The 12,732-nt window shown below is 54.3% G+C and overlaps 1 protein-coding gene across 1 annotated transcript in view; it reads right to left on the bottom strand.

Moving 5' to 3' along the window:
- LOC137307761 (rho GTPase-activating protein 15-like) overlaps positions 1-11,305 on the bottom strand; it is a 50,442-nt gene extending 39,137 nt beyond the window's left edge. Inside the window, exons 1-3 of the mRNA XM_067976907.1 lie at positions 11,012-11,305; positions 6,206-6,454; positions 2,814-2,930 (exon numbers count right to left, since the gene is read on the bottom strand). Coding sequence (XP_067833008.1) covers positions 2,814-2,930; positions 6,206-6,454; positions 11,012-11,047 — 402 coding nt within the window. The 5' untranslated portion in view covers positions 11,048-11,305. The remainder of the gene's footprint in view (positions 1-2,813; positions 2,931-6,205; positions 6,455-11,011) is intronic.
- Between the last annotated feature and the right edge of the window lie 1,427 nt (positions 11,306-12,732).

Here is a 12,732-nt window from a genome sequence, read left to right on the forward strand (position 1 = left end):
ACACACACAGAAAGAGAGAGAGACACACACAGAAAGAGAGAGACACACACACAGAAATAGAGAGAGAGACACACACACAGAAAGAGAGAGAGGGAGAGAGAGACACACACACACACACACAGAGAGGGAGAGAGACACACACACAGAAATAGAGAGAGAGAGAGCGAGAGAAAGCGAGAGAGAGAGACACAGAGAGAGAGAGAGAGAGAGACACACACACAGAAAGAGAGAGACACACACACAGAAAGAGAGAGACACACACACAGAAATAGAGAGAGAGATACACACACAGAAAGAGAGAGAGACACACACACAGAAAGAGAGAGAGAGAAAGAGACACACACACAGAAAGAGAGAGAGAGACACACACACAGAAAGAGAGGGAGAGAGAGACACACACACAGAAAGAGAGAGAGAGAAAGAGACACACACACAGAAAGAGAGAGAGAGAGAGACACACACACAGAAAGAGAGGGAGAGAGAGAGACACACACAGAAAGAGAGGGAGAGAGAGAGACACAGAAAGAAAGAGAGAGAGACACACAGAAAGAGAGAGAGACACACAGAAAGAGAGAGAGACACACAGAAAGAGAGAGAGACACACAGAAAGAGAGAGAGACACACAGAAAGAGAGAGAGACACACAGAAAGAGAGAGAGAGACACACACACACACACACAGACACACAGAGAGACACACACACAGAAAGAGAGAGCGAGACACACACACAGAAAGAGAGAGAGACACACACACACAGAAAGAGAGAGAGAGAGACAGACAGACAGACACATGGGGAGAGAGACAGAGAGAGAGAGACAGGGAGACAGAGAGAGGGAGAGAGACACACACAGAGAGACAGAGAGAGACAGAGACAGAGAGAGACACACACAGAGAAAGAGAGGGAGAGAGACACAGAGAGAGAGAGAGAGAGAGACACACACACACACACACACACACACACACAGACAGAGACACAGAGAGAGAGAGAGCCCGGCTGAGATCTACAAACCACGTGCCAGGCAGCTACTCCATGGCAGCATTAATGGGCACTCTAATACCAGATGTTGAATTTAAACAGAGGGGGGCCGGGCGGGCAGGCAGGCGGGGGGGTGCAACTCTGGGCTAGGGTAGGGGAAAAAAAAGGAAATCAGGCAGGGCTCCTGTTCCTCATCACTCACCCAATCGGGCTCAGGAACCCTGGCTGATTTTACATAGAATTTAAAGCGCAGGAACAGGCCATTCGGCCCAACTGGTCCGTGCTGGTGTTTATGCTCCACACGAGCCTCCTCCCTCCCTTCTTCATCTCACCCTATCACCATATCCTTCTATCCCTTTCTCCCTCTTATCCAGCTTCCCCTTAAATCCATCTCCGCTATTCCCCTCAACCACTCCATGTGGGAGTGAGTTCCACATTCTCACCACTCTCTGGGTAAAGAAGTTTCTCCTGAATTCCCCATTGGATTTATTGGTGACGATCTTATATTTATGGCCTCTAGTTCTGGTCTCCCCCACAAGTGGAAACATCATCTCTCCGTCTACCCTATCAAACCCCTTTCATGATTTTAAAGACCTCTATCAGGGTCACCCCTCAGCCTTCTCTTTTCTCGAGTAAAGAGCCCCCAGCCTGTTCAGCCTTTCCTGATAGTTATAACCTCTCAGTTCTTGTAAATCTTTTCTTTGCACCTTCCGCAGTGCCTCTATATCCTTTTTGTGATATAGAGAGACCAGAACTGTGCACAGTACTCCAAGTGCAGTCCAACCGCGGATCTGTCCAAGTTTAAAATAACTTCTCTGCTTTTGAATTATGTTCCGAGCAGGCCGTTAAAAGAAGCAGAAAAGCAAGGAACTCACCTGCCGTGCTTGCTTGCTTCCCACAGCCTTTACGGAAATGAACGGGTCAGGCAAAATAATTCAACTCTTGCGCTCTTGTACGTGAGGGGAGTGCTGGGGAAACCGTTTCCACCGGCCAGGAGGGTCGGTAACAGAGGACGCAGATTTAAGATAATTGGCAAAAGAGCCAGAGAGGGGGGGGGGGGAAGGCGAGGAGAAATGATTTTTACGCAGCGGGTTGTGATGATCTGGAACGCGCTGCCTGAAAGGGCGGTGGGAGCAGGTTCAATAGTAACTTTCAAAAGGGGAACTGGATAAATACTTGAAGGAGAATAATGTGCAGAGCTGCGGGGAGTGGGACTAATTGGATCGCTCTTTCAAAGAGCCGGCACGGGCACGATGGGCCAAACGGCCTCCTTCTGTGTTGCGTGGTTCCACGAACGCGGGCGGGCTGTGCTCCCCGGTGCCGACAGCGCTCTGCTGCAACGCGCAGTGGGAACTCTGGAGAGCTGCATTCGTCAGAGGCTCGCACCTGGGGGAGGGGGGGGCACGGGGGCGCGGGCGGAGAGACGCTCTCCGCTTCGGCCCAACTCTGCAGCGTCAGGTCCCTTCCCTCCGCCTACCCTTTTACCGGGGTTTTGGCGGGGTGGGGGGGGGGAGGGGGAAAAAACGAGAAAGGGGGAAGCTGCAGGTTTCAGGGCGCCTTGCGTTCCGGTGAACCGGCCCGAGCGACACGCCTCAAAGTCGGCGGCGAAAATCCAGCACGAGCCTACCTGGGTGGGTCACAGAAACGCGACGGGAGCGGGGCAGGTCGAGAGGCAGAGTGCCGGAGGCGGCTTCCTCAAACTCCCCCACCTCCCAGCCACCTCCCCCAACTCCTCCCCGCCACTTCCAGCCCACCCTCTCGAATCGCCCGACCGCCTGCAGGCGACTTTCCCCTCCCCTCCCCCCGGCCCAGTGCAAAGCCACCACTGCTGCAGTTACCTGCGAGACGCCCCAGCTCTTCTCGTCCTGGCCCGGTCCCGCGGAGCGACGGTAGGAGGTTGGGGAGGTTCCTTGGCCCCTCCGGGCGAAAGGGTAGTCTGGCGGCGGTGTGGAGGACTGCAGAACGATATAAATTTTTTTAAAAATCAACGGGGGAAGAGATCAAATAGTCAGGGCGGACGAGGCGTGTGTGTGTGTGTGTGTGTGTGTGTGTGGGGCCGGGGTGGGGGAAGGGAGTTACTGGGGAGGCACTTCTCTAAATCACTTCCTTCTTGCCTGTTCCTTGTTAACCGGACGATTTCTGGCAGAGGCTCAAGCAATAATTGTCGTCCAAAGGGCAGCTTCCTCCCCCCCGACCCGCCCAACCCCGCCGTGGCCCAGCGGGCAGCTTTCTCGCCTCCGAGTCGGGAGGCCGTGGCTTCAGGTTTCACAAAATCCGGGCCGAGACTCCCAGTGCCAGTGTTGAGGGAGCGCCGCGCCGTCGGAGGGGCGGTACTGAGGGAGCGCCGCGCCGTCGGAGGGGCGGTACTGAGGGAGCGCCGCGCCGTCGGAGGGGCGGTACTGAGGGAGCGCCGCGCCGTCGGAGGGGCGGTACTGAGGGAGCGCCGCGCCGTCGGAGGGGCGGTACTGAGGGAGCGCCGCGCCGTCGGAGGGGCGGTACTGAGGGAGCGCCGCGCCGTCGGAGGGGCGGTACTGAGGGAGCGCCGCGCCGTCGGAGGGGCGGTACTGAGGGATCGCCGCGCCGTCGGAGGGGCGGTACTGAGGGAGCGCCGCGCCGTCGGAGGGGCGGTACTGAGGGAGCGCCGCGCCGTCGGAGGGGCGGTACTGAGGGAGCGCCGCGCCGTCGGAGGGGCGGTACTGAGGGAGCGCCGCGCCGTCGGAGGGGCGGTACTGAGGGAGCGCCGCGCCGTCGGAGGGGCGGTACTGAGGGAGCGCCGCGCCGTCGGAGGGGCGGTACTGAGGGAGCGCCGCGCCGTCGGAGGGGCGGTACTGAGGGAGCGCCGCGCCGTCGGAGGGGCGGTACTGAGGGAGCGCCGCGCCGTCGGAGGGTCGGTACTGAGGGAGCGCCGCGCCGTCGGAGGGTCGGTACTGAGGGAGCGCCGAACTGTCGGAGGGTCAGTACTGAGGGAGCGCTGCACTGTCGGAGGGGCAGTACCGAGAGAGCCTGCACTGTCGGAGGGCCAGTACTGAGGGAGCGCTGCACTGTCGGAGGTGGCAGTGCCGAGAGAGCCTGCACTGTCGGAGGGCCAGTACTGAGGGAGCGCCGCACTGTCGGAGGGTCAGTACCGAGGGAGCGCTGCACTGTCGGAGGGCCAGTACCGAGGGAGCGCTGCACTGTCGGAGGGCCAGTACCGAGGGAGCGCTGCACTGTCGGAGGGCCAGTACCGAGGGAGCGCTGCACTGTCGGAGGGCCAGTACCGAGGGAGCGCCGCACTGTCGGAGGGGCAGTACCGAGGGAGCGCCGCACTGTCGGAGGGTCAGTACCGAGGGAGCGCTGCACTGTCGGAGGGCCAGTACCGAGGGAGCGCTGCACTGTCGGAGGGCCAGTACCGAGGGAGCGCTGCACTGTCGGAGGGCCAGTACCGAGGGAGCGCTGCACTGTCGGAGGGCCAGTACTGAGGGAGCGCCGCACTGTCGGAGGGGCAGTACCGAGGGAGCGCTGCACTGTCGGAGGGGCAGTACCGAGGGAGCGCTGCACTGTCGGAGGGGCAGTACCGAGGGAGCGCTGCACTGTCGGAGGGGCAGTACCGAGGGAGCGCTGCACTGTCGGAGGGGCAGTACCGAGGGTGCGCTGCACTGTCGGAGGGGCAGTACCGAGGGAGCGCTGCACTGTCGGAGGGGCCGACTTTCAGATGAGACATTAAACCGAGGCCCCGGTGGACGGAATAGATCCCACGGCCACTATTTCGAAGAAGAGCAGGGGGAGCTCTCCCCGTGTCCCGGCCAATATTTATCCCTCAAACAACAACACCAAAAAAAACCTCCACTTAAGGGCAATAGGGATAAATGACAATATCCTATTTTAACCCGTGATAGTGTGGATACAAAATTGGCTAAGGGACAGAAGGCAGAGAGTAATGGTGAACGGTCGTTTTTCAGACTGGAGGGAAGTATACAGTCGTGTTCCCCAGGGGTCGGTACTGGGACCACTGCTCTTTTTGATATATATTAGTGACCTGGACTTGGGTATACAGGGCATAATTTCAAAGTCTGCAGGTGACACAAAACTCAGAAATGTAGTAAAGAGCGAGGAGGATAGTAACAGACTTCAGGAGGACATGGACAGACTGGCGAAATGGACAGGCACATGGCAGATGCAATTTAACACAGAGAAGCGTGAAGTGATTCATATTGGAAGGAAGAATAAGGAAATACAATATAAACTAATTTTAAAGGGGCTGCAGGAACAGAGAGATCTGGGGGTGTATGTACACAAATCTTTGAAGTCAGCAGGGCAAGTTAATAGGGCTGTTAAAAAAGCATATGGGATCCTGGGCTTTATAAATAGAGTATAAAAGCAAGGAAGTTATGCTAAACTTTTACAAATCACTGGTTAGGCCCCAGCTGGAGTATTGTGTCCAATTCTGGGCACCGCACTTTAGGAAGGATGTCAAGGCCTTGGAGAGGGTGCAGGGGGAGATTTACCAGAACGGTACCAGGGATGAGGGACCTCAGTTATGTGGAGAGACTGGAGAAGCTGGGATTGTTCTCCTTAGAGCAGAGAAGGTTAAGGGGGAGATTTAATAGAGGTGTTCAAAATTATGAGGTGTTTTGATAGAGTAGATAGGGAGAGACTGTTTCCAGTGACAGGAGGGTCGGTAACCAGAGGACACAGATTTAAGATAACTGGCAAAAGAACCAGAGAGGGGAGGTGAGGAGAATGTTTTTTTACGCAGCGAGTTGTTATGATCTGGAACGCGCTGCCTGAAAGGGCGGTGGGAGCAGATTCAAAAGGGAATTGGATAAATACTTGAAGGGGAAAGAGCAGGGGGAGTGGGACTAATTGGACAGCTCTTTCAAAGAGCTGACACAGGCACGATGGGCCGAATGGCCTCTTTCTGTGCTAAACAATTCTCTGCTTCTACGATTTACTTTAAAACGCTACGACTCCACGCGTCTACGACTGTTTAAGAAGACACACGGGTATTGCGGGAAAGAACGGTGGGGGGGGGGTGGGGGGGGTGGGCGCGGGACTAATTGGATATCTCTTTCAAAGGGCCGGCACAGGCACGATGGGCCGAGCGGCCTCCTCCTGCGCTGTGGTCGGTCTACGATTCCGTGATAAACGCCGGCATCCATCAGTTGGGCCGAACGGCCTGTTTCCCGCACGGTCACGAAACCCCAAAACAAGAGGGGGAGATGATGTGACGACGCCCAGCGACGCCCCTCACCCTGGACATCAGCTGGCCTCTGGCCCGTCGAGGCGGTTTCCACGTCTTCTCCTTGGTCACGGTGTTGAAGTAGAAGCTGCGCCCGGTGGCCGCGTCCACGTGTCGCTCCCACAGGTCCAGGACCTGCACCGCTGGCTGTGTGGGGCTCGGAGGCTCCCGCCCCGCCATCTTCATCTCTTTCAGGTTGGCGTAGACGGGGGAGCTCGGCCTGGCCTGGTCCGACCGGGGCTCGGGGGGGCAGTTGGTGTCCTTGGGGGAAGAGAGGGAGGGAGGCAGAGAGACAGACAGACAGACAGACAGAGAGAGACAGATAGACAGACAGACAGAGACATAGACACAGAGAGAGAGAGATGGATAGACAGACAGACAGACAGAGGAGACACAGAGAGAGAGACAGAGAGACAGAGAGAGAGAGAGACACAGAGAGAGAGAGAGACACAGAGAGAGAGAGAGAGACACACAGAGAGAGAGAGAGAGAGACACACAGAGAGAGAGAGACACAGAGAGAGAGAGAGACACACAGAGAGAGAGAGAGACACAGAGAGAGAGAGAGAGAGACACACACAGAGAGAGAGAAAGAGAGAGAGAGACAGAGAGAGAGAGAGACACAGAGAGAGAGAGAGAGAGAGAGAGACAGAGAGAGAGACACACAGAGAGAGAGAGAGACACACAGAGAGAGAGAGACACAGAGAGAGAGACACACACACAGAGAGAGAGAGAGACACACAGAGAGAGAGAGAGACACACACAGAGAGAGAGAGAGACACACAGAGAGAGAGAGAGACACACAGAGAGAGAGAGAGACACACAGAGAGAGAGAGAGACACACAGAGAGAGAGAAAGAGAGAGAGAGACAGAGAGAGAGAGAGACACAGAGAGAGAGAGAGAGAGAGACAGAGAGAGAGAGACACACAGAGAGAGAGAGAGAGAAAAAGGAAAACATGTTAGGCAGTAAGTTACAATCATTTGTACCTGTTCTGGGATTGGCCTTGAAGAGGCAATATAAACTAAATGGTACAATTTTAAAACGGGTGTAAGAACAGAGAGACCTGGGGTTGTATGTACATAAGTCTTTGAAGCTGGCAGGACAAGTTGAGAAGGCTGTTTAAAAAAAAGCACATGGGATCCTGGGCTTTATAAATAAAGTCAGAGAGTACAAAAGCAAGGAAGTTATGCTAAATCTTTATAAATTGCTGGTTAGGCCTCAGCTGGAGAATTGTGTTCAATTCTGGGCACCACACTTTAGGAAGGATGTCAAGGCCTTGGAGAGGTGCAGAGGACCCTGCATAGTATTATAAAGTTTAGAACTGCTATGGAAAAGGACACAGACCACTCCAAAGTAAAAAATACTTAATTGGAGGAGGGGCCAATATCAGTGGGTTGAGAACGGATCTGGCGCGGGTGAATTGGAATCAAAGATTGGCAGGCAAAATGGTAATTGAACAGTGGGCGGCTTTTAAAGAGGAGATGGTTCGGGTACATTCCCACGAGGGAGAAAGGTAGGGCAACTAAAGCCAGAGCTCCCTGGATGACGAAAGAGATAGAGAGTAAGATAAAGTGGAAAAAAGGGGCGTATGACAGATATCAGGTTGATGACACAAATGAGAACCAGGCAGAATATAGAAAGTTGAAAGGGGAAGTGAAAAAGGAAATAAGAGGGGCAGAGAGGACAGTATGAGAATGGACTGGCGGGCTAACATAAAAGGGTCTGGACAGAGTAAATAGAGAGAAACTGTTCCCATTGGCGGAAGGGTCAAGAACCAGAGGACATAGATTTAAGGTGATTGGCAAAAGAACCAAAGCTGACTTGAGGCAACTTTTTTACGCAGTGAGTGGTTAGGACCTGGAATGCACTGCTCGAGGGGGTGGTGGAGGCAGATTCAATCATGGCCTTCAAAAGGGAACTGGATAAGTACTTGAAAGGAAAAAAAATTGCAGGGCTACGGGGATAGGGCGGGGGGAGTGGGGACTAGCTGGATTGCTCTTGCGTAGAGCCGGCGCGGACTCGATGGGCCGAATGGCCTCCTTCCGTGCTGTAACCTTTCTACGATTCTCGGAGATTTACCAGAACGGTACCAGGGATGAGGGACCTCAGTTATGTGGAGAGACTGGAGAAGCTGGGATTGTTCTCCTCAGAGCAGAGAAGGTTGAGGGGGAGATTTAATAGAGGCGTTCACAATGATGAGGGGTTTTGATAGAGTCGATGGGGAGAAACTCTTTCCAGTGGCAGGAGGGTCGGTAACCAGAGGATACAGATTGAAGATAATTGGTAAAAGAACCAGAGGGGAGACGAGGAGAACTTTTTTATGCAGCGAGTTGTTATGGTCTGGAATTCGCTGCCTGAAATGGCGGTGGAAGCAGAATCATAGAATCATAGAAGTTTATAACATGGGACACAGGCCCTTCGGCCCAACATGTCCATGTCGCCCAGTTTATACCACTAAGCTAGTCCCAATTGCCTGCACTTGGCCCATATCCCTCTATACCCATCTTACCCATGTAAACTGTCCAAATGCTTTTTAAAAGACAAAATTGTACCCGCCTCTACTACTGCCTCTGGCAGCTCGTTCCAGACACTCATCACCCTTTGAGTGAAAAAATTGCCCCTCTGGACCCTTTTGTATCTCTCCCCTCTCACCTTAAATCTATGCCCCCTCGTTATAGACTCCTCTACCTTTGGGAAAAGATTTTGACTTTCGACCTTATCTATGCCCCTCATTATTTTATAGACTTCTATAAGATCACCCCTAATCCTCCTACTCTCCAGGGAAAAAAGTCTCAGTCTATCCAACCTCTCCCTATAAGTCAAACCATCAAGTCCCGGTAGCATCCTAGTAAATCTTTTTCTGCACTCTTTCTAGTTTAATAATATCCTTTCTATAATAGGGTGACCAGAACTGTACACAGTATTCCAAGTGTGGCCTTACTAATGTCTTGTACAACTTCAACAAGACATCCCAACTCCTGTATTCAATGTTCTGACCAATGAAACCAAGCATGCTGAATGCCTTCTTCATCACCCTATCCACCTGTGACTCCACTTTCAAGGAGCTATGAACCTGTACTCCTAGATCTCTTTGTTCTATAACTCTCCCCAACGCCCTACCATTAACGGAGTAGGTCCCTGGCCCGATTCGATCTACCAAAATGCATCACCTCACATTTATCTAAATTAAACTCCATCTGCCATTCATCGGCCCACTAGCCCAATTTATCAAGATCCCGTTGCAATCCTAGATAACCTTCTTCACTGTCCACAATGCCACCAATCTTGGTGTCATCTGCAAACTTACTATCCATGCCTCCTAAATTCTCATCCAAACCATTAATATAAATAACAAATAACAGCGGGACCCAGCACCGATCCCTGAGGCACACCGCTGGTCACAGGCCTCCAGTTTGAAAAACAACCCTCTACAACCACCCTCTGTCTTCTATCGTCAATCCAATTTTGTATCCAATTGGCTACCTCACCTTGGATCCCGTGAGTTTTAACCTTACGTAACAACCTACCATGCGGTACCTTGTCAAAGGCTTTGCTAAATTCCATGTAGACCACGTCTACTGCACAGCCCTCATCTATCTTCTTGGTTACCCCTTCAAAAAACTCACTCAAATTCGTGAGACATGATTTCCCTCTCACAAAACCATGCTGACTGTTCCCCAATCAGTCCCTGCCTCTCCAAAATGCCCTCCAGATTCAATAGTAACTTTCCAAAGGGAATTGGATAAGTACTGCAAGGGGGGGAAATTTGCAGGGCTACGGGGAAAGAGGCAGGGGGGAGCGGGACTAATTGGACAGCTCTCTCAAAGAGCCGGCAAAGGCATGATGGGCCGAATGTCCTCCTTCTCTGCTGTACAATTCTATGGTTAATTGCCTGTAAAGCGTTTCGAGACGTCCTCACGTGGTGGGAGGCGTGAAATGCAAGTCTTTCCTCTTCCAGGTCAGAAGGTAGCAGGTTCGAGCTCCGCCGAGGGACTCAAGCCAACACCCCAGCCCACTGCCGAGTGACAGCTGCACCGCCCTTCAGATCAAACGTGAAACGGGGGTCGGTCCGCGTCGGCGTGAAAGACCCGGTGTCCTGGCCACTATTCTTACCTCAACCAACACCGTCCACAAATTTTTTTTTTTTAAATGGCCAACTGGACAGTCGGTTCATTGCTGTTCTGTGGGATTCCCCCTCGGCGCAGTGCAACGACAACCCACCTGCATTTATACAGCACCTTTAACGTGGTAAAAAAACGTTCCCAAGGCGCTTCGCAGGAGCGTAAATCAGACAAAAATTGACACCGAGCCAGATAAAGAGATATTAAGACAGGAGAACCAAAATTTAGTCAAAGAGGTCGGTTTTAAGGAGAGAGAGAGAGAGAGAGAGAGAGAGGAGGAGAGGTTGAGGGAGGGAATTCCAGAGCTTAGAGCCGAGGCGGCTGAAGGCACGGCCGCCGACGGTGGAGCAATTAAAAGCAGGGTTTGCGCAAGAGGCCAGAATTGGAGGAGCGCAGAGATCTCGGAGGGTTGCAGCGGCCAGAGATAGGGAGGGGGGTGCGAGGAGGCCATGGAGGGGTTTGAACAGGAGGATGAGAATTTTCAAAAAACGAGGCGTCGCCAGACCGGGAGCCGATGTAGTTCAGCGAGCAAGGGCGGGAGGGGGGTGGGGGTGATGGGTGAACGGGACGAGGTGCGAGTCAGGATACGGGGCAGCAGAGTTTTGGATGAGCTCAGACTTACAGAGGGTGCACCAAGGTGGGAGGGGCGGGGGGGGGTGGCCAGGAGACCAAAATCACCCACAAGCTGCGACGTCTTACCCAAGGCACCAGCGAAATCTTCCGTGGAGAGATCATGTCTTCTGCTTTTTTACCTTCGACGTTGAAAAAGAAAAAGGGCTCCCGCTCAGACGTTTGGCTCGTTACATCTTTCGGCACCGAGGGCGGCCCGACACGCTCGGCCGCGCTTCTGAGCGGCCGTCTGGCGCTGAAGCGCGGGTTTCTCGGCAGGCAGCCTCGCCCCACTGTCAGAGCTGATCGCAGCAGAGCTGGTCCGCCGCCCCAGGAGAGAGAAGTCGCACTTGTCTTTCCGGGTGTGTCAAGATACGGTGACAGAGTGTTTTTTTTTCAACCCAATCGACTTCCACTGGAGACCTCGAGCTGGTGAGGTGCCCAAAACCATTCTCTTGCACTCTGCTCAGCTACTAATCAGTTCCATATTATATACAGATATATAGATTATATCTATAGATGTAGATAAAGGATGAGATTGTCGAGACAAATTGGAGGGCGGGGTGGGGTCATAAGAAAGATCAGACGGCACCTCGGGACGTCCCAAAGCGCTTTACAGCCAATCAAGTACTTTATTGAAGCAGTCACAGTTGTCATGTAGGAGACGCGGCAGCCAATTTGCGAACAGCAAGATCCCACAAACAGCGACGTGGTAATGACCAGATAATCTGGGGGGGGGGGGGGGTGGGGGGGGGGGGGGGGGGGGGGTTTTAAAGTGATTTTGGTTGAGGGATAAATATTGGCCCCAGGACACCGGGGAGAACTCTCTTTGAATAGTGGCCGTGGGATCTTTTACGTCCACCCGAGAAGGCAGACGGGGCCTCGGTTTAATGTCTCACCCGAAAGACGGCACCTCTGACAATGGAGAACTCCCTCAGTACTGACCCTCCGACAGTGCAGCGCTCCCTCAGTACTGAACCTCCGACAGTGCAAGCGCTCCCTCAGTGTGACCCCTCCGACAGTGCAGCGCTCCCTCAGTATTGCCCCTCCAACAAGGCAGCACTCCCTCAGTACTGCCCCCTCCGACAGTGCAGCGCTCCCTCAGTACTGACCCTCCGACAGTACAGGGGCTCCCTCAGTACTGCCCCTCCGACAGTGCAGCGCTCCCCTCAGTACTGAACCTCCGACAGTGCAGCGCTTCCTCAGTACTGACCCTCCGACAGTGCAGCGCCTCCCTCAGTACTGACCCTCAAACAGGGCGGCGCTCCCTCAGTACTGACCCCTCCGACAGGGCAGCGCTCCCTCAGTACTGACCCTCCGACAGTGCAGCGCTCCCTCAGTACTGACCCTCCCGACAGTGCAAGCGCTCCCTCAGTACTGACCCCTCCGACAGTGCGGCGCTCCCTCGGTACTGGACCCTCCGACAGTGCGGCGCTCCCCTCGGTACTGACCCCTCCGACAGTGCGGCGCTCCCTCAGTACTGCCCGTCCCGACAGTGCGACTCTCCCTCAGTACTGCCCCCTCCGACAGTGCGGCGCTCCCTCAGTACTGCCCCCTCCAACAGTGCGACTCTCCCCTCAGTACTGCCCCTCCGACAGTGCGGCGCTCCCCTCAGTACTGACCCTCAAACAGTGCGGCGCTCCCTCAGTACTGACCCTCAAACAGGGCGGCGCTCCCTCAGTACTGACCCTCCGACAGGGCAAGCGCTCCCTCAGTACTGACCCTCCGACAGTGCAGCGCTCCCCTCAGTACTGACCCTCCGACAGTGCAGCGCTCCCTCAGTACTGGGAGTGTCGGTCTGGATCATGCTC

Source organism: Heptranchias perlo, unplaced genomic scaffold (genome assembly GCF_035084215.1).
Source record: "Heptranchias perlo isolate sHepPer1 unplaced genomic scaffold, sHepPer1.hap1 HAP1_SCAFFOLD_1100, whole genome shotgun sequence".
Taxonomy (NCBI): Eukaryota; Metazoa; Chordata; class Chondrichthyes; order Hexanchiformes; family Hexanchidae; genus Heptranchias; species Heptranchias perlo.